An 18,905-nucleotide genomic window follows, 5' to 3' on the forward strand; every position below is an offset into this window, starting at 1 on the left:
CACTCTCAGACCTGTTACCCAGCAGCCTCAGCGGCCGGCTGCCTTGGACCTGACCCGAGGGTCACTGTGGAGGCACCTCAGGTCACTTTAATCAAGTTTCCTGTTCCCGGAACTCAGGCCAATCGGTTACAGTTACAAGGTAAGTAAATAAATTAAAGATGCCCCAGAAAGAAAAAAAACCAAGGGAGGGAATCAAAGAGCCGGATGACGAGGTCCCAGAAGATCAGGAGGCAGAGAGCAAGGGGACGAGGAGGAGGACGACATCCAGGGTTTCAGCCGAGGAGCACAGCCGCGACTCATCCGAGCCTGACGTGAGGAGAAGCGACAGGAAGGGAGAGCACAGCAAGAAGGTCAAAAAGAAGAAAAAGAAGCCCAAGGATGGGGCGACAAGCGACGAATCTCGGAGTACAGATGATGAAGATGGCAACAATGCGGGCTCCAGGAGCAGGAAGAGGGCTGAGAGTCTCCCTGACATCGTAAAGACCACCAGAAAGGAAACCAAGAAGAAGAAGAAGCCCTCCGCCGAGGCTACACAGGACCCAGACATGGGCTCCAAGGACAAGAAGTCCAAAGATGACGATAAAAAGTCCAAGAAAGAGAAAGAGGGGGATTCGCCGCCTGGAGACGAAGAGGAGGATGAGAAGAAGAAGAAGAAAGAGAAGAAGAAGAAGAGCTCGGTGAAGGGCGACAGTGAGGAAGACACCAAGAAGGGAAAAGGCAAGAAGAAGAAGGTGGAGAACTACGTGGAGATTTATGAGAGTGAACTCAGGACCTACGAGCCAGAAGCCGTAGAGAACTATGAGGATGAGTACCACAAGAAAAAAGGTACCTTTCTTTTATCTTTTATCTGTTTAACAAAAAAATTGATAAAAAGCTATTTTTTACTTAAAAAAATATATAATAAAAACTATTTCCCTCAGTACAGCCAAAAAGACAACAACCAAATGAAATGGAGAAATGGCTCCTACCATTCTCACAATGACTTATTAGCAGAAATGTATCTTATGGGACCAGTTGAGGATGGCCTGAACCCTCCCATAAACCAGCAATGAAACTTTATCCACATAGAAAAGAGTTCAGTGCTTAACCTTTCGATGCTTCTAATCCTTAATGCTCTTTAAACTCATTCTGGCTGAGTGCATTTGAGTGGAGAGGCAGCTCCACACAGCTGGCTGGCTCCAGCTGAAATGGTTGCATTGTTTGAGGTAATTGTCACGGTAACCCTAGCCCGGAGGTATCCACACGCATGATCTCATCTCAGTCTAACTGTTACGTGACACCTGTCAGCAACATTCACAACTTGGTGTTTCACATGTTGATGAAGACGGTCACCTGGCACCATGTGGTAGAGGTCCTTTTTTGGTGTTGTTAGTTCACTAGCCTGATGAGAGGATGTTTGTTGACATGGAATGACTGGCCGAAAATATCCCTAACCCGAAGGGAAGCACACACAGCTGGACATGCAGACCACACGCATGGACACGACCACACACGCATGCACACAGTAACACACTACATCCACACTGTTATACCTCTATCGTAAGAGAACACACTCACTATTTCCCCCTCTCGCCCTCATTCTCTCTCTCCCGATATCTTTCTCCATCTCCTCCATCCCCCAGTTTACGAGGTGGTGACCATCACAGGGGACGAGAGAGGTGCGGGCACTGACGCCAACGTGTTTGTCACTCTGTTTGGGGAATACGGCATCACTCCCAAGGTGCACCTGGCCAGCAAGTGAGTCTCCCTCACACTGTGTGACAAGTGAAGACGTCCACGTGTCAGACAATGAACGCTTAAACCTGTTGATGTCATTTTGTTTTGCGAGGGTTTATTGCCGACTGGACGTTAACACATGATCTTTGCTTTTTTGTTTTCTCTCTTGTGGAACAGCACAGAGAAGAGGTAGGTCATGTTTTTTTTGATCAATTAATGTGATTAAGAGGGTGAAGAGGCAGCATTTTGTGACTTCCTATGTGCTCCACACTTTGTTGCGTGAAGGTTTACATTTACATTTAGTCATTTAGCAGAAGCTCTTATCCAGAGCGACTTACAGTGAGTACAGGGACATTCCCCCGAGGCAAGTAGGGTGAAGTGCCTTGCCCAAGGACACAACGTCATTTTGCACAGCCGGGAATCGAACTGGCAACCTTCAGATTACTAGCCCGACTCCCTCACCGCTCAGCCATCTGACTGTTCCCCAAGGTTGAGAATTTCTCTCCATAGTCCTAACCTAACGCAACCCTCATAACTTCTCTTGTCTGTGGATCTGGTCATGTGCTTGCACGGTCCCTGTTCATGATAGTTGGATGATTTGCCATAACTAAGAAGTGTTTTGAGACCTGAACCTTGCGATTTGCCCCCGAAACGGAGTGAATCTCTTCTCTTCTGCCTGCTACGGCTGTTGTAGGAGCCGTACTGCATTTGAGAAGAACAAGACAGATGTTTTCAGAATCAAGACTCACAGCGTGGGTCCTCTGAAGAAAATCAGGTATCTCTTCTGTGCCCGGTTCACAAACAACTCAGAGTACAGTAGAGTAAACATATACTGTAACTCCTCCCTTCTCCTTTCCTTTCATATCCTCCACCCCCTTCTCCTCTCTTCTCTCTTCCCGTCATCTCTTCCATCCTCCCCTGCTCCCCTCTCCTCCCCTCCCCTCCAGGATAGAACATGACAACACAGGTCTGAATGCCAGCTGGTTCTTGGACAGGGTGGTGGTCACAGACATGACCAGGCCCCACCTCAGGTTTTACTTTGCCTGCAACAACTGGCTGAGCAAGATGGAGGGAGACCACCTGTTTGTGAGAGACATCCTGGGGAGCATGGACCCCATGGACATGCCCAAATGTACGTGTCCACGTTTACACTCTCTCAAACATCCAGGGTTAGTCAAGTCAAACATGTCTGTGTTCCTGCATGCGACATGCTGTTTCATCTTCTGTTCTGTGGTCTCAGATAATAAATACATTCTGAGCGTGTTTACTGCGGACATTAAAGGCAGTGGAACAGATGCTGACGTCTTCATCAACATCTTTGGAGAATTTGGGGACACCGGTGAGTACAACAAGAAGTAGATTAGTAATAGTAAAAAAAGAAAATGGTTGTAATAGGTTAGTTAGGTTTCGGTTTCTCCAGACTTTCTGCACTGGCATAAATAATAATAATGAATTCACTTTGACCCTACATGACCCACGGGGGAGGGGATTTGAACCTAGGACCTCTTGATCAGCTCAAACACTGAGCTATACTGATCCCATGCTAGGATTTTTGTGCACCACTTTTGTGCACCGCCTATGGAATTAAACATCAAACTGTTTTACGTGGGTGGCAGGGGAAAGACGTTTGGACAACGACAAGAACAACTTTGAGAAAGGAACTGAGGACAAGTTCACCATGGAGGCTCCCAACATGGGAAAGATCCGGAAGATCACCATCGGACACAACAACAAAGGGTCGTCAGCCGGCTGGTTTTTAGACAAGGTGACTCAGAAACAGTCTCACGTAGTCCCATACACACACACACACACACAAAAAACACACACTCTTGTGCACACAGAAATGATTAAGAAATGTGAAGGTCACTTAGAACTACTTTTTGACATGAGAAGAACAATATTAACCTTGTCACCAGCTTAAGCCTGCCCATCTCAGTATACTACAATGTGTGTCCAGAGCAATCTGGGTAGAAGTATTTAAGACATGCGATATTCCTCCTCCTTCTCTGCCCCCTTAGCCGAGAACACTGGCCCTTCACCCTCCACACACAGTATGAGATTAGGCTCACTCAAACACACACACACACACACACACTCAGGTACAGTAGCCTACTCACAAGCAGACACAGAGACGCACGCACATACACACCCACACAGATACACACACAGATACACACACACACACACACACAGGCTCATGAGTCATCCTAGCCAGACTGTAAAGAGACACCGTGTGTCATTACCAGAGTGGCTCTCCAGCAGATGCACAGAGGACTCAGTGCCTTCACACACACTGACACCAAAGATTACCCTGATAGCATGATTACATGGATCTAGTAGCAACGATAACACTGATGGATCTCGTTAATGTGTGAACCGATGCTGGTCCTGCTCATGCAGAGTTCAGACCTGCAGGCTTTGCATGCAGAGCGTGTAGAATCACCCGATCTGCCATCTGGGGTCAGGGCTTCACATCCTCCAAGTTCACGTTTCAAGTCAAAGTTGAAGTTTAATTGTTATTTGAGTACAAGCCCAGGTATATTGGAATTCTGTCTGGTTCTGTCTACAGTTTGCTAGAAGTCAAAACTAAGTTACTTCATGACATGGAGTGTTAGATATACTAATAGCGTTTGTTTTGGGTTGTACCCCTGCCCCCTCATTCCTGCAGGTGATGCTGGATGACTTAGGGAACAAGATGGTGTACGAGTTTCCTGTCGGACGCTGGTTCGCCATCGACGAGGATGACGGGAAGATCCAGAGGGACATCCTGGTGGGAGGAAGCCAACCCACAGGTCAGACCCACAGGAAGTGGACAGGAAACAGGAAGTGGACAGGAAACAGGAAGTTGAAAGGGAATGGGAAATGGTCAGAAAAATGTGTGGACATGAGCACCCCATGATTTACAGTGAGGTGTATTCATAAATGCAGTATGTTCATTTATTTACAGTGAACAAACTAGCGACGTGACAGTCAGGGAGAACGTCATAGATAAGCTTCCCTGAAGGGTAGAGCAGCTACTGAGACTGTCCTCTTCATATTACACTGCCACATGAGATGAGCAATGATCACTGTTCAAGGAAATCCTTGGCTGGCTCGGAATCATGTTTTACATGTCACAACATTCATTGGAACACCACCCTCGTGGGGATTGGGCTGACTGTGAGTGATGCAAGGCGACACGGGAGACAGCCGCTGGCAAGGGGTCTGATTGGCCGACACGTAACTGTACCCCGCAGGCATCGTGTACACCGTCCAGGTTGTCACTGGGACCATCCGGGGAGCTGGCACCAACTCCAAAATCCACATCGTCATGCACGGCTCCAAGGGGCTGAAGAACAGCGGCAAGGTAAGAGGGGCGCCAAAAAAACGAGGGGTTACCACGGTAACGGCTTACACGGAGGGTCACCGCAGTGGCGGGGTCGCCACGGTCACGATTACGTGGCGGGGTCGACTGTGGTAACAGTTACACAGTGCATCGTCAAGGAAACTGTTGCGTAAAGGCTTGTCACGGTTTACGGAGCAGATCAGACAGAGTTAACACTGGACTGCTTCACTGGAAGGGAACATGAAGGCCTCATTAGTATTCATGACATCATAATCATCGTCATCATCATCATCACACAGTGTTTAAGCAAAATCTCTAAATATGAAACAGTCATCATCGACTGACGTCAAAGCATAATTTAGTCCTCATTTCAGTGGTGTGACTGGACAGTGTGTGATGAGTGTGGGGTTTCCCCCGCAGGTGTTTCTGGAGGGAGGCAAGTTTGAGCGCGGCCTGACCGACATCTTCACCGTGGAGATCGCCGCGCTCCTCAGCCCACTCAGCAGGGTCACCGTCGGCCATGACAACGGAGGGGTCAGCGCCGGATGGTACTGTGAAAAGGTACACACACACACACAGACACACTTTAAGAACACACAGACACACAAACAGAAAAACGAGGCACACACAGACACAACCACGCACGCACACACACGCAAAGCACGGCCTGTGTGGGTCATCTCAGTGTCACCAGCTGTGTGTGTGTGTGTGTGTGTGTGTGGTGCGCAGGTGGTGGTGTTCTGTCCTTTCACGGGCATCGAGCAGACGTTCCCCTGCTGCAAGTGGCTGGACGAGGACGAGGGAGATGGCCTCATCGAGAGAGAGCTCTACGAGATGGTCTCTCTCAGGCAGAAGAGGCAGAAGAGTGAGACTCGGCACATTCTTATCTCCCCTGTGACACTGGCACCAGAATCACCCATATAATAGTATCATGCAGGTTTTAAATATCTCACAAGTTATGACCCTTGTCACCAAAGTCCTTTCAGTATCTTATGTCATACAAGTTTGAAGGGTTTAATTGAATCAGATAAATGTTCTACTATACTATTATAGTTTGGGGCGATTTTTACACATGCATATACATGAAGTGAGTTCTGAGCCAGACTGTGTTGAGCACAGCAGTGAGCGTGGCTGTGTTGCTGGTCCTCAGAGCACCCCTGGTCTCTGTGGATCTGGACCTCTGACCTGCCCGGGGCCGGCACGGACGCAGACGTCTCCTTCCAGATCTACGGGGACAAGGGCAAGTCAGACGAGATGAGGCTGGACAACAAGACCGACAACTTTGAACAGGGCCAGGTGGACAGGTTCATGGTAAGACGGGCGCAGAGGGGAGGGAGGGAGGGACTGATAGATGGATGGATGGATGGGCCCTGTCTATAGTTGTTGTTTTTGTTGTACAGGTGGAACTTCCTGACCTGGGGAAAGTGACGAAGTTTCGTATCTGGCATGAGAAAAGGAACCCTTTTCAAGGATGGCATTTGAGCAAGGTGAGGATCCAGAGCAATGACCCCTGCCTCCGTGTGAATCTGAATCTCTATCTGAATCTCTATCTGAATCTCTATCTGAATCTCTGTTCTACTCTCAATCCAATTGTCAATATGAGTCACGCCATCAATCTGACGCTCTCTATCTGACTCCATTTCTTACTCTGACTCTCTGCCGTACTCACTTTGAACCTCAATCTGACTCTCGATATCTCTCAGGCCTCTCTGATGAAGACTCTAACCAAGGAAAAGTATAAATTCTCCTGCGAGCGCTGGCTGGATGTCAACGAGGACGACAACGAGGTTGTGCGAGAGCTCCCCTCCATGGGAGACAACATCCCTGAACCCCTGCCCCGTGCGTCCACCTGCTCACCCGGTTACACCCGGTTACACCCGGTTACACCTATACGACACACCTGTACGCGCATGTTCACGCCTGACCCGACGTGTGTTCTTGTCATGTGATGTCGTCTTTAGTGGTCAAGTACCGCGTGACCGTGTGCACGGGGAACGTGGGCGGCAGTGGGACGGACGCCGCCGTCTTCCTCACCATGGTCGGTGACCTCGGGGACACGGGAGACCGCGAGCTGGTCAACTGTAAAAACAACATCAACAAGTTTGAGAAAGGCAACGTGAGTGCGGGGAGTGTGTCAGCCCGACGGGACACTCGTAGATAGACGGTGACCAAAATGGGGATAACGGTCTTAAAAGAAATCGTGAAAGGGACAATCGACGATGTCGACAAATCTCTCCCTCTTTCTCCTTCTTTCCCTCTGTCTCTTACTCTCTCCCCTTCTTTTTGCTTTCCCCTGTCTCCATCTCTTTCTCTCTCTCTCTCTCTCCTTCCCTTTCTCCACCTGGCTCTCCCGGGTCAGATGGATGAGTTCATGATTGAGGCCGTGTCCATAGGCCAGGTGCGCAGGGTGCGCATCGGGCATGACGGGCGTGGCGGGGGCTGTGGCTGGTACCTGGACAAGGTGGTAGTACGAGAGGAGGGCCAGGCCGAGTCTCAGGCTGTGGAGTTCCCCTGTGGCAGGTAGTCCACCCTTCCTCCCCCCCCCTCCCCCCCACACACACACACTCCTCCTATACACACACCACCGACTACAGAACCTGCACCTCTTCCCAACACACAACCTCTCTCACACACACACACACATAACCTCCTACACAGACACACGTGCACACCATCTTTCGACAGTTCACCTTCTTTTGTACACCCAGATTTTTGAAACACGCTTCTTGTTTCAGGTGGCTGGACCGGAATGAGGATGACGGACAGATTGTTCGGGAGTTGGTGCCGTTTTCAGATGGACAGCGCCTTTACAGTGAGTCCCTCTAGTACACCAATGAATCGTTCAATTGTCGAATTAGTCGCTAATCTTTCGACTAATCGACCCCAGACGTGAACTACCGTGTGGCGGTGAAGACGGGCAACGTGAGTGGAGGCAGCTCGGACTCCAAGGTGTTTGTGAAACTCTACGGGGAGAAGGGAGACACCAGCAAGATGATGCTGGTGGTCTCCGACAACAACCTGAGGAACTACTTTGAGACGGGGCGCGTCGACATCTTCACAGTGGAGACCTTCGACATAGGACAGGTGGGACTGCCAGTTGGAATGATTCATTCGTATGTTTAGCTGACACTTTTAACCAAAGAGATGTATGGCGAGGGATTCGAACCTGTGACCTCTTGACGTGGAGTCAAACATTCTGACTGCCATCCATCCAGATCATTCTTTAATGCCAAGCACATAATTGTATAGTTCAGAGGTTAACTGATGAGATCAAAGGTTCAAACCTGTACATTGTTTGGATAAAAGCATCGGCTAAATGAAGACATGATTAATAATGACTGATCTACCGGCTCCGCCTCCTCCAGATCAACCGGCTGATGATTGGCCACACCAACGAGGGTATGCGAGCCGGTTGGTTCCTGGACAGCGTGCAGATCCAGGTTCCGGTCCACGGGAAGCAGTACATGTTCCCCAGCCACCGCTGGCTCTGCAAGACGGAGGCGGATGGGAAGGTGGAGGTGGAGATCTACCCCAGCGAGATCCTGGACATCGAACAACGTAGCACACATCTCCTACACTGTTCTACGCACTTTTTTCCATTCTCTAAACAGTGTCATACGGAATGTTTAAAGGTGTTGCGGACAGGAAGTTCTTTAGATGTGTCTGAGGTCATCTTCCTGTCCTTTCTCATTGGTCAGTGATGAACTATGAGATCACCGTGGTGACAGGAAATGTGGGCTTCGCTGGCACCAACGCCCGGGTCTTCATCCAGATCTATGGAGACAAGGGCAAGACTGAGGTCCTCAAACTCAAAAGCAGGTCCAACAACTTTGAGAAAAAAACCACAGAGATATTCAAGGTATGGATGAATTTATTAAATGTATCAGGGATTTGATCCTTTAACCTTCTACAGTCAAATGCTTTAACCACTGAGCTACACCCATTCATTTCATTCATTCAGGTAATCCAAAATACCAAGCTCTTCATGACTTTGCCTAGCACCGTTGAAGTAATGTTCAAAGTGGAGGGCTTTGTTTGAACACCAAGGAGCTCATCGCATCGTCATCCAAATGAAACAGCTCACCACAAAGTCCCTGTCATCGTAGGAGACAGGCAGGCTAGGCGGGTGAGCTAACCACATGGCCTTGTCTGCTGCTGTCTCCCCGCAGATCGAGGCGACAGACGTGGGGAAGATCTTCAAGGTGCGCATCGGCCACGACGGCAGCGGCCTCGGCTCGGGGTGGTTCTTGGAGAAGGTGGACGTCAAACACCTGGTGCTGGCCATGGTGACGAGGGAGAAGAAGAAGGATGACAAGAAGAAGAAGAAGAAGAAGAAGAAGGACGAGGAGGAGGAGGAGGGGGAGGTGGTGGAGGAGCTGCAGGAGGTGGTCCAGACCTACTCCTTCCCCTGCTCCCGGTGGCTGGCCAGCGGGGAGGAGGATGGGGAGCTGGTGGTGGAGCTCCTGCCAGAGGACGCAGAGGAACTGGAGGGTGAGATGGGGGGGGGGGTATGGGGGTATGGGGGGGGGGTATTGGGGGGGGGGAGATCTAGGGGCAAGGGAGTTGACACGAGGACGATAAGGGAGGCAGTGGGTCAGAAACCAGCCCTCCCGTCGCATCTAATCCTTTGGTCAAGCGGCTTGATCTGTGATCCTCAGTCAGTGACGCCTGGCCGGGGCATGACACGGATCCTCCTGGCCGGCGTTCAAGGTTGAGTGCCGTGAGCTGCGCAGATGAGCGCCACTGACCCCTGCCGTGTCGCCCTGTGTGACACAGAGAACTCGTACGAGGTGAGCGTCTTCACCGGGGACATGCTCGGAGCCGGGACGGACGCCAACGTCTTCATCAATATCTACGGCGAGAACGGAGACACGGGCGAACGCTCCCTGAGACACTCCAACAACCTCAACAAGTTTGAGCGAGCACAGGTGGGAAGGGGCAGGGTGCAATGACATCATGAAATATGATGTCATCGTGAAATATGATGTCATCGTGAAATATGATGTCGTCGTGAAATATGATGTCGTCGTGAAATATGATGTCATCGTGAAATATGATGTCGTCGTGAAATATGATGTCATCGTGAAATATGTTGTCGTGAAATATGATGTTGTCGTGAAATATGATGTAATCGTGAAATATGATGTTATCGTGAAATATGATGTCGTCGTGAAATATGATGTTATCGTGAAATATTATGTCGTCGTGAAATCTGATATCATCGTGAAATATGATGTTGTCGTGAAATATGATGTCATTGTGAAATATGATGTCGTCGTGAAATACGATGTAATCGTGAAATATGATGTAATGGGTTGGAGTGTAGGTTCGGGTAAAAGGTTAGAATTATAATACTGAATAGGGTTACGGGTTTAAGTTGATTCCAAGCACCTTAACCAGAAGGTCAAAAAGGCTAAATGGTAGAACAGTATCCAATTAGTTTGTGGAGCCTCCTTCCCCTAAGTGAGTCTGACCCTTGATCTCCAATAGCCTTTGGATATTATTGAACTGATTTATTGATTGACTGTGTTGTGATTTGTTGATATATAATGTGATTGGTTGGTTAATTGGATGAACTGGGTAATGGATTGGCTCTGTGGTGATTGACAGGAGGACATGTTCACCATCACAGCCATAGAACTGGGCCCACTGAAGAAGCTACGCATTCGCCATGACAACAGCAAGTCACACTCCTCCTGGTACCTGGACCGCGTGGAGATAGTGGACACCAAGGACGACACCACGTAGGAGAACTGGTGCAAACCTGTCTGGGTCACACACAGCTCCCTGACTTTCACAAACACTAAATCCAAATAGTCTGAAGTCGAGGTGGTTCATTTAGTGTGTGCAAAGTACAACACGTTATGTTTTGCAGTTGAACAAACATATGAAATATATTTCACAACCAATACCCAAAACACGCATCTCATCATCGAATGCAGTCTCTTCATTTTTCATATGTAGCTGTGTGATGCTACGGTAACAGGCTCCTTTTGAGACTTGAGGGTTCACTTGTTGCCCCTGGCGATTCAGGTACTACTTCCCATGCAACCGCTGGCTGGCGGTGGACGAGGACGATGGGCAGCTCGCCAGGGAGCTGGTGCCCGTGGACGAGGCCTTCATGAAGAGGGATGACGACGACGAGGGGGGCGGAGCCACGCTGGGTCTGGAGCAGAAAGGTGGGGGGCGGAGCCGGGAGAGCCTAGAGATGTGCTGACCAATCCTGTTTCAGGAGAGAGACCCTCCCGTAGGGATCTCTCTCCGCTCCAAGTTCCGAGAGAAATACCCTCTTGTAGGTTGTCTATCCAATCCTGTTCCTGGAGAGCATTTGAACAGATTAAAGATTAGAATGACGAATTGTTGACGATGAATTATGATGGGTTAGGTGTCAGATTAAAGTAATTACAGTGGATGTTTCCCCTCCGGCTCACAGCCATGTCCACCACCTACAGCCTGAGGGTGAAGACCGGGGAGAAGAAACATGCCGGCACCGACGCCAACGTCTTCGCCATCCTGTACGGAGAGAAAGACGACACAGGTTCGGTGTCTCTCGACCATCCTCCATCAGCATGAAGTGACTTCCAGACCGCACCTTTCAAGCCTGTTACTGTCATAAACACCTGTCGTGGAGTGTCGAAGGCTCCGTAATGAAAGCGCGGTCACCGTGAAGGAAATGTCATTGGTGGAGGTCTTGCGACAGGGCGTGTGATAGGTGGAGGCCGATGCGCTCTGACCTTCCTCTGTGTCCTCTCCCCGATAGGGATAATCAACCTGAGAGCGTGTAAGTCTCACAAGAACAAGTTTGAGCAGGGGATGATTGACGAGTTCACGGTGGAGGCAGTGGACATGGGCGACCTGGAGAAGCTACGCATCGGTCACGACAACTCAGGTATGTAGTCTGGCAGCCAGTCAGCCAATCAGGCAGTCAGTCAGGCAGTCAGCTTTCCAATTAGTCCATTCATAAGTCTGAGAGTAAGTTGGAACCTCTGCCCTCCCCTTCTCTCCTCTCCCCTCCTCCAGGCGGGTCACCAGGGTGGTTTCTGGACTGGGTTGAGATCGACGCCCCGTCCCAGGGCCTGAGACTGACGTTCCCATGTGGCCGTTGGCTGGACAAGTCAGAGGACGACGGGGCCACAGTGAGGGACCTGTACCCAGCTGACCTCCAGACGGAGCTCTACATTCCATGTGAGAAAGCCTGGATGAGGAATTAGCTCAGTGGTTAGAGCATTTCCCTACAGACCAATGAGGTTCAAATCCCTGTCCTGGCCCCTTTGGGCGAGAGAGTCTGGTGGGTGAATGTGTTGACTTCTTCTGCATGTTTCCAGTTGTGCCTTATGAGATCAAGACGTATACCAGCGACGTGTTCGGGGCGGGGACGGACGCAGACGTGTTCATCGTCCTGTACGGACGCAAGGGCCTCGCTACCCAGCAGAAACACCTGTGTGTCAACGAGAGAGAGAGGCGGCTGTACTTCGAGAGAGGAGCTGAGGATATGTTCATTGTAGAGGTGTGTCTGTATGGGGGGGGGGGGGGGGGGGGGTGTCTGTATGGGGGGGTGTCTGTATGGGGGGGTGTCTGTATTTGGGGGGGCGATCTGTATGGGGGGGGTGTCTGTATGGGGGGGGGTCTGTATGGGGGGGTGTTTGTATGGGAGGGGGGGATCTGTATGGGAGGGGGGGATCTGTATGGGGGGGTGTCTGTATGGGGGGGGGGTCTGTATGGGGGGGTGTCTGTATGGGGGGGGTGTCTGTATGGGGGGGGGGATCTGTATGGGGGGTGTCTGTATGGGAGGGGGGGATCTGTATGGGGGGGTGTCTGTAGAGGGGGGGTGTCTGTATGGGAGGGCGGGGTCTGTATGAGGGGGGGGGGGTGTCTTTAGGAGTGTGGGTTTCTGTAGGTGTGTGGCGTGTGGAGCTCCAAAGAGGGAGAACGTGTGACTGTTAGGCTAGAGTCAGCCGGGCCGTGGGGTCTGTTAACACGGCTTGTGGTCGTCCCAGTTGGAAGACGTGGGTGACGTCATAGAGAAGATCCGGATTGGACACGACAACCAAGGTTCCAACCCCGGCTGGCACCTGGACCGGGTGGAGATCAGACGACTGCTCAGGAAAGGAAAGGTATCACTGGGGCCGCATCTCATTCCAAACCTCCCCCACAGGGGCTGTGTCTCCTTCCAAAACACTATTCCCTTCCCTCACTCTCAATAAGTGTCTTCCCGAGTGTGTCCCATCTCTTTTGCACAAACACGAGCGTCAAACATCTCGTGTGGTGTGAGGGTGGACGCAGTGAACAGCAGGCTGTCTCCACCCACTGTGCACCAGGGCTCGGAGACCACCATCTTCCCGTACGAGAGCTGGCTGGCTCGCTCCGAGGAGGACGGGGAGACGGTGCGGGAGCTCGTCCCCTCTGACATCATCACGGAGAAGCTGCTCAGGGACGGCACGCTGAAGACCACCGAGACGGAGGTGGAGGACGCCCTGGAGAGTAGGTCACACGCACACACACACACAGATGTTCACACACACATACACACACACACAGACGGAGGTGGAGGACGCTCTGGAGAGTAGGTCACACGCACACACATACAGCTGTTCACACACACACATACACACACACACAGACAGATGCACACACATACAGTACAGACGCACGCACACACACACACATAAACACACAGACAGATGTACACACACTGGGTACTGATGAGGGCCTTGACCTTTCACCCTGCAGCGCATACCTACACGGTGTCTGTGAGGACAGGGGACATGTACGGGGGGGGGACGGACGCCAACGTGTTTCTGACCATCTACGGAGACCTGGGGGACACAGGAGAACGCAAGCTCCGCAAGTCTGAGACCAACGGCAACAAGTTTGAGAGAGGAGCGGTACGGGGGGCGGGGAAATTATATTCATCAACATTTGAGAAAAGGAATAGCAAAATGAACATGTACTAAAACGATTTACGCATGGCGATACTAACTAAAATACGAAAGTAAATATCCATGTCCCCCCCAGGTGGACAAGTTCTCCATCGAGGCGGTGGACCTGGGCCAGGTGTTCAAGATCCGAATCCGCCACGACAACTCCCAGATGGGGGCGGACTGGTACCTGGACCAGGTGGAGGTGGTGGACGTGGACACGGAGGAGGTCTACATGTTCCTCTGTGAGCGCTGGCTGTCCAAGAAGAAGGAGGACAAGCGCATAGAGCGGACTTTCTTCGTCAAGGTGTGGAACCCCTACCAGACCTGGGTTGTGCCTGTGTGTTGTGATGGTTGTTTACATATCTGTGTTCATGGTCTGTCTGTCAACTGTCTGTTGCCCAGGGCTACGAGGGCGAGAGAAGCAGCGACCCAAACTCCAAGAAGATCATGCAGGCCAAGTTGGGTCTGGACCGCAACGCTAACAAGAAGAAGAAGAAGAAGAAGGCTGCAGTAGTGGAGGAGGGGCCAGGTTAGACAGCCTCTGCATCTAACCATGGCAACAAAACGGTTGCCATGGAGCCGAGTAGTAAACACCATGTCATACCCTACCTAAACCTTCTTGTCCACTTGGTGACATTCCGAAGTCATAGTAAATCCTGTCTATGGTATTAGACCAGAGTATATCAGGGTAGGGTTAACCAGCCCTTCTGCCCCCTCCCCCATATCCAGTCATCCCCTACCACTTCACCGTTTCCACGGGGATGGACCGGGACGCCAGCACCACGGCCCGCGTCTATGTCATCGTCATGGGACCTAACGAGGTGGAGACGGAGCGATTGTGGCTGGACCTGCCAGAGGGGAAGAAGACCTTTGCCTCCGGGACCATGGAGCACTTCCTGTGCTACGGGACTGACGTGGGAGAGATAAAGAGGGTTGAGGTGAGGGCTGTGCCAGGCAGCTGGGCTGGGCCGAAGGGTCAGGACTGGGCTGGGCTTCATTTCCATCCCTGCCTTCAAAAAAACCATTTCACTCATCCTCACCGATTTCTGTAAATGCTCTCTCACCTGTTAACCCCTCCCCTTATTATTTGTTGTCCTATACATCCCCATGGTCTGTCTGTATGATCTGTTGCCAACTGTCTAGTTTAGTCCTACTGTTGCACCAATGTTGCCTTGTCTGTTTCTCACCTGCCTGTATCCTCTGTTCATTCCTGCCAGACAGTCTATGTCTTGATTGTGGTTGTTGTCTGGTGTAAATAGTCTGTGTCTTGCTTTGTGTTCTTGTGCTTTTACATTTTTTATCCTCTCTGATTCCCTATGTACAAATGCCCTGCTTGTTTTCTTCTGTATGTTGTACTGCTGTGGTTGTGTGCCGTTATGCTTTTAACCAGATTTTATTCCATAGCCCCCTTCCCCTCTCTCTCAAAAAGCTTTTGCTTTTTGCCAGGCCATCTTTGAAAATAAGAATTTGTTCTTAAATGATTCTGCCTGGTTAAATAAATGTTAAATAAAAATAACAATAAAATTTGAACTCAATATTCTCCCTCCCTCCCTCTCAGCTGGGTCATAATGGGGCCACCCCTGAAAGCTGCTGGTTGGTGAACGAGCTCTCCATCGCCGTGCCAACCAAAGGCATCATGTATATGTTCCAGTGTAAGTGCTGGCTGGCCAAAGACCGAGGAGACGGGCTGACCTCCAGGCTCTTCAACGTCCTGGACGCCAACAGCATCAACATCATTCGCAAGGTGACGCCATCATCTCTTCTGCGTTACAGTGACATTTGGTGGATTTTTTCATTCATTTTAGTCAAAGCGACATAAATACATACACTCTCATCAGGAAGTTGCAGGTTCAAATCCACCCTTGTACGTTGATTTGAATAAAGGCATCTTACAAATAAATGCAACATTATGTCAAGTGTTTTTTACTAACCACCCCTGCCTCGTACCCCCCCCCCCCACACACACACACACTCACCAGGTCCTTTACGAGGCAACAGTTGTCACGGGCGACACTCAGAACGCGGGGACCGACACCAACATCTTCTTGACCGTGTTTGGAGCCAATGGCACTACCGAGGAGATGCTGCTGGCCAAGAATGAGAACAGGTAACAGACACACAGCTAGCCCTTAGCTACATCTAACTACTTCTGCGGAAACATGTATCTTAATATTGTTGATGATATATTTTGTTTATATACTTGTATTTTTAAGTATCTGAAAGGATGTCAGAAACAAATTGCAACACAGGTCTGACAATTCACATAACATGTCCTCTGCAGGTTTGAGAGAGGCCAGGAGGACACATTCAACGTGGAGGTCGATGACATCGCTCCTCTGAAGAAGATCAGGGTTCGGATTGACGGTTCTGGGAGTCGACCCGATTGGTTCCTGGACAGGGTGGGTGTTGCTGATTGGTTCTGATCATGGTCCTTTTAGCCTCGGTGGAATTCTGACACTAACAGCACAGGACCCCCCCCCCCCCCTTGTTCAAATCTCTGTAATGGGGGGTCTGGGACCTCTCGCATCTTCTCCAGGTCCTGATGCGTAACATGACCACAGGGGAGCAGTATGAGTTCACCTATGAGAACTGGCTGTCCAAGACCATGGGACCCAAGAGGGTCAAGGTCTGTGAGCTGGCGGCCGTGGTGGATGAGGAGGAGATGGTGGAGAGGACCACCTACATCATCCAGGTCCAGACCAGCGACGTCGGAGGTGGGGCTCGGCTTCTCATCCGACACAGCCCTGCGCGCTCTCCTCCGGTTCTAACCCCGTGTCATCTCATCCTCCACGTCCTCCAGGCGCGGGCACCGACGCCAACGTGTTCCTGATCATGTTCGGGGAGAACGGTGACACGGGCACGCTGGCGCTGAAGGAGAGCACCAACAGGAACAAGTTTGAGCGGAAGCAGAAAGAAGTGTTCCGCTTCGCCGACATCCTCAGTCTGGGGGAGCTGTCCAAGGTCCGCGTTTGGCACGACAACAAAGGTGAAGGTTCACCTCTCTCAGCACCTCCCCTCCAGGTCACACGAGGCACTGTTTGCATGTTGCTGTGGATGAAAGCGTCTGCTAAATGAACCAAAATGTAAACGGAGCCAAATCCAATCCCATTCCCTCCCAGGACCAGCCCCGGGATGGCATCTGGAATTCATCGACGTGAAGGACGAGGCCATGGACCAGACGTTCCGCTTCCCCTGCGACCGATGGCTGGCCAAGAACGAGGATGATGGGCAGATCCTGAGAGAGCTGGCCTGTGCCAACCACGACATATTGGACCTCAATGACAAGACCAGTCAGTATCCAGCAAGGGAAATTCTGATAAGACAATTTTGAGTAATTTGGTGGTGAAATAAATGCCAAAGATCTGTCCATCAATGAAATGTCTAAACTGTACACAACATGTTTGGATTATTTAGCCTTTAAAACTGTGAGACGTAGCAGAGCATCAACATTTCTACTCGACTCTATGTCTACTCTGTCCTACAGAATACGTCATTGCCACGACCACAGCAAACACTGACGATGCCGACACCAAGGAGAACGTCTGGATGATCCTGGAGGGGAAGAAAGCCCGATCCAAGGAGTTTGTGCTGGAGAACGCCTCAAAGAAAAAGCGGTTCTTGTGGTGGGTTCTCCATGCTCTGTGAGGCAGTAGCCTCGTAGAATCCTCCTTCTCTCGTGTCTTCTCTTCCTCCGTCTATCTCCGTACCGTCTAAAGCCACGGCCCTCCTGCCCTCGTGCCGTGAGGCGTGTCACGAGAGTGTTCTCTCTGATCTCCTCAGTGGTGCCACCGACACGTTTGAGTTCTCATCAAAGAACCTGGGAGAACTGCCTGGCATCTGCGTGGGCCACATCACCAAGGACGGCAAGAAGGTGAAGGGTGAGAACTTCTGGCACGTCCTGGAGATAGTGGTGATGGAGAAGGAGCTGGGGAACAAGTGAGTGAGACACGAGACTACCTTTCGCTGGCCCGTCTTCAAAGTGGCCAACAGTCATCTCTGCATGTGAATATATTTAAACTTCCCCCTCCCCTTTAGGTACTTCTTCCACTGTGACGCCCGGATCCCCCTTGCCTCCAAGAAGGATCAATTCCTGACCTTTGAGTGTTCCAAAACCATCGAGAGCTTCGCCAGCAAAGTCCGCAGCCTGGTCCCTGTCAAGTACGAGATCATCGTCATCACGGGGGACGTGAAAGGGGCCGGTACGGACGCCAACGTTTTCATCACCTTATACGGCTCTAACGGTGACTCCGGCAAGCGTCCGTTGACGCAGAAGTTCCGGAACTTGTTTGAACGGGGCCGGACGGATCGCTTTGTTGTGGAGATGCTGGACCTTGGGGAGCTGATGAGGGTCAAGGTGGAACACGACAACTCCGAGCACAACTCCGGCTGGTACCTGGAGTGTGTGGAGATCACCAACACGGCCAACTCGGTCACCACCATCTTCTTGTGTGGAAAGTGGCTGGATCCTCAGAAAGCTGATGGGAAATTCGAAAGAGTGCTCTATCCCAAGTACTGAGAGCCAGTTACTAAAGGGGTATATACAAGTGATCATTCAGACATATTTTGTAATTGGCAGAATCCCAGAAGACATTGTTCTATTCTCAGGAATACTTTTCGGCCTGTTTTGTACGGAATGCGATTTGAATGTATGTGACAAGAGTTTTTATTACGCAAACACAAGTGAATGATAAGATTAATTCACTAAAATAAGAAATGGATGCGCTTGTTTAAATGCATTGTGTATCCAGAACCTGTGCTGTGTCCAGAATACTGAGATTGATATGGTTGCTAAAACGATATGATGTCGAGTCATTACAAAAGCAAATTATTTTATACTTCCGCTGTAAACATTTGTGTACCAACAGAAGTCATCTTAATAAACTTTAAGTTGATCGCCACTTCAATGGAGTGTATTGACTTTAACGATGAATGCACAAAAACAC

General features: G+C 50.5%; 1 protein-coding gene across 1 annotated transcript; it reads left to right on the forward strand.

Moving 5' to 3' along the window:
- The first annotated feature begins 158 nt into the window (after positions 1–158).
- On the forward strand, positions 159–18,478 carry loxhd1b (lipoxygenase homology PLAT domains 1b). The gene is made up of 44 exons (XM_067228433.1): positions 159–212; positions 282–825; positions 1,623–1,737; positions 1,894–1,905; positions 2,411–2,491; positions 2,664–2,848; positions 2,957–3,055; positions 3,333–3,481; positions 4,385–4,508; positions 4,953–5,062; positions 5,462–5,602; positions 5,771–5,906; positions 6,192–6,352; positions 6,442–6,528; positions 6,745–6,880; positions 7,003–7,157; positions 7,401–7,561; positions 7,777–7,853; positions 7,929–8,125; positions 8,407–8,599; positions 8,740–8,900; positions 9,211–9,532; positions 9,818–9,969; positions 10,652–10,785; positions 11,075–11,220; positions 11,475–11,579; positions 11,802–11,930; positions 12,062–12,226; positions 12,367–12,548; positions 13,039–13,155; positions 13,360–13,522; positions 13,772–13,926; positions 14,057–14,266; positions 14,365–14,491; positions 14,692–14,900; positions 15,521–15,706; positions 15,942–16,069; positions 16,244–16,361; positions 16,499–16,676; positions 16,763–16,948; positions 17,082–17,252; positions 17,447–17,585; positions 17,743–17,898; positions 17,998–18,478. Exons 1-44 carry the CDS (start codon positions 159–161, stop codon positions 18,476–18,478), a joined length of 7,137 nt encoding a protein of 2,378 aa, XP_067084534.1.
- The last annotated feature ends 427 nt before the right edge of the window (positions 18,479–18,905 follow it).

This window comes from Osmerus mordax, chromosome 24, assembly GCF_038355195.1.
Source record: "Osmerus mordax isolate fOsmMor3 chromosome 24, fOsmMor3.pri, whole genome shotgun sequence".
NCBI lineage: Eukaryota > Metazoa > Chordata > Actinopteri > Osmeriformes > Osmeridae > Osmerus > Osmerus mordax.

Bases quoted from the DNA above. Each gene is read 5' to 3' on its own strand.
- loxhd1b (XM_067228433.1), top strand. From the start codon at position 159: ATGCCCCAGAAAGAAAAAAAACCAAGGGAGGGAATCAAAGAGCCGGAT. The intron at 6,881-7,002 runs GTGCGTCCACCT...TGTCGTCTTTAG, and splicing joins CATCCCTGAACCCCTGCCCC to TGGTCAAGTACCGCGTGACC. The intron at 9,533-9,817 runs GTGAGATGGGGG...TGTGTGACACAG, and splicing joins GGACGCAGAGGAACTGGAGG to AGAACTCGTACGAGGTGAGC.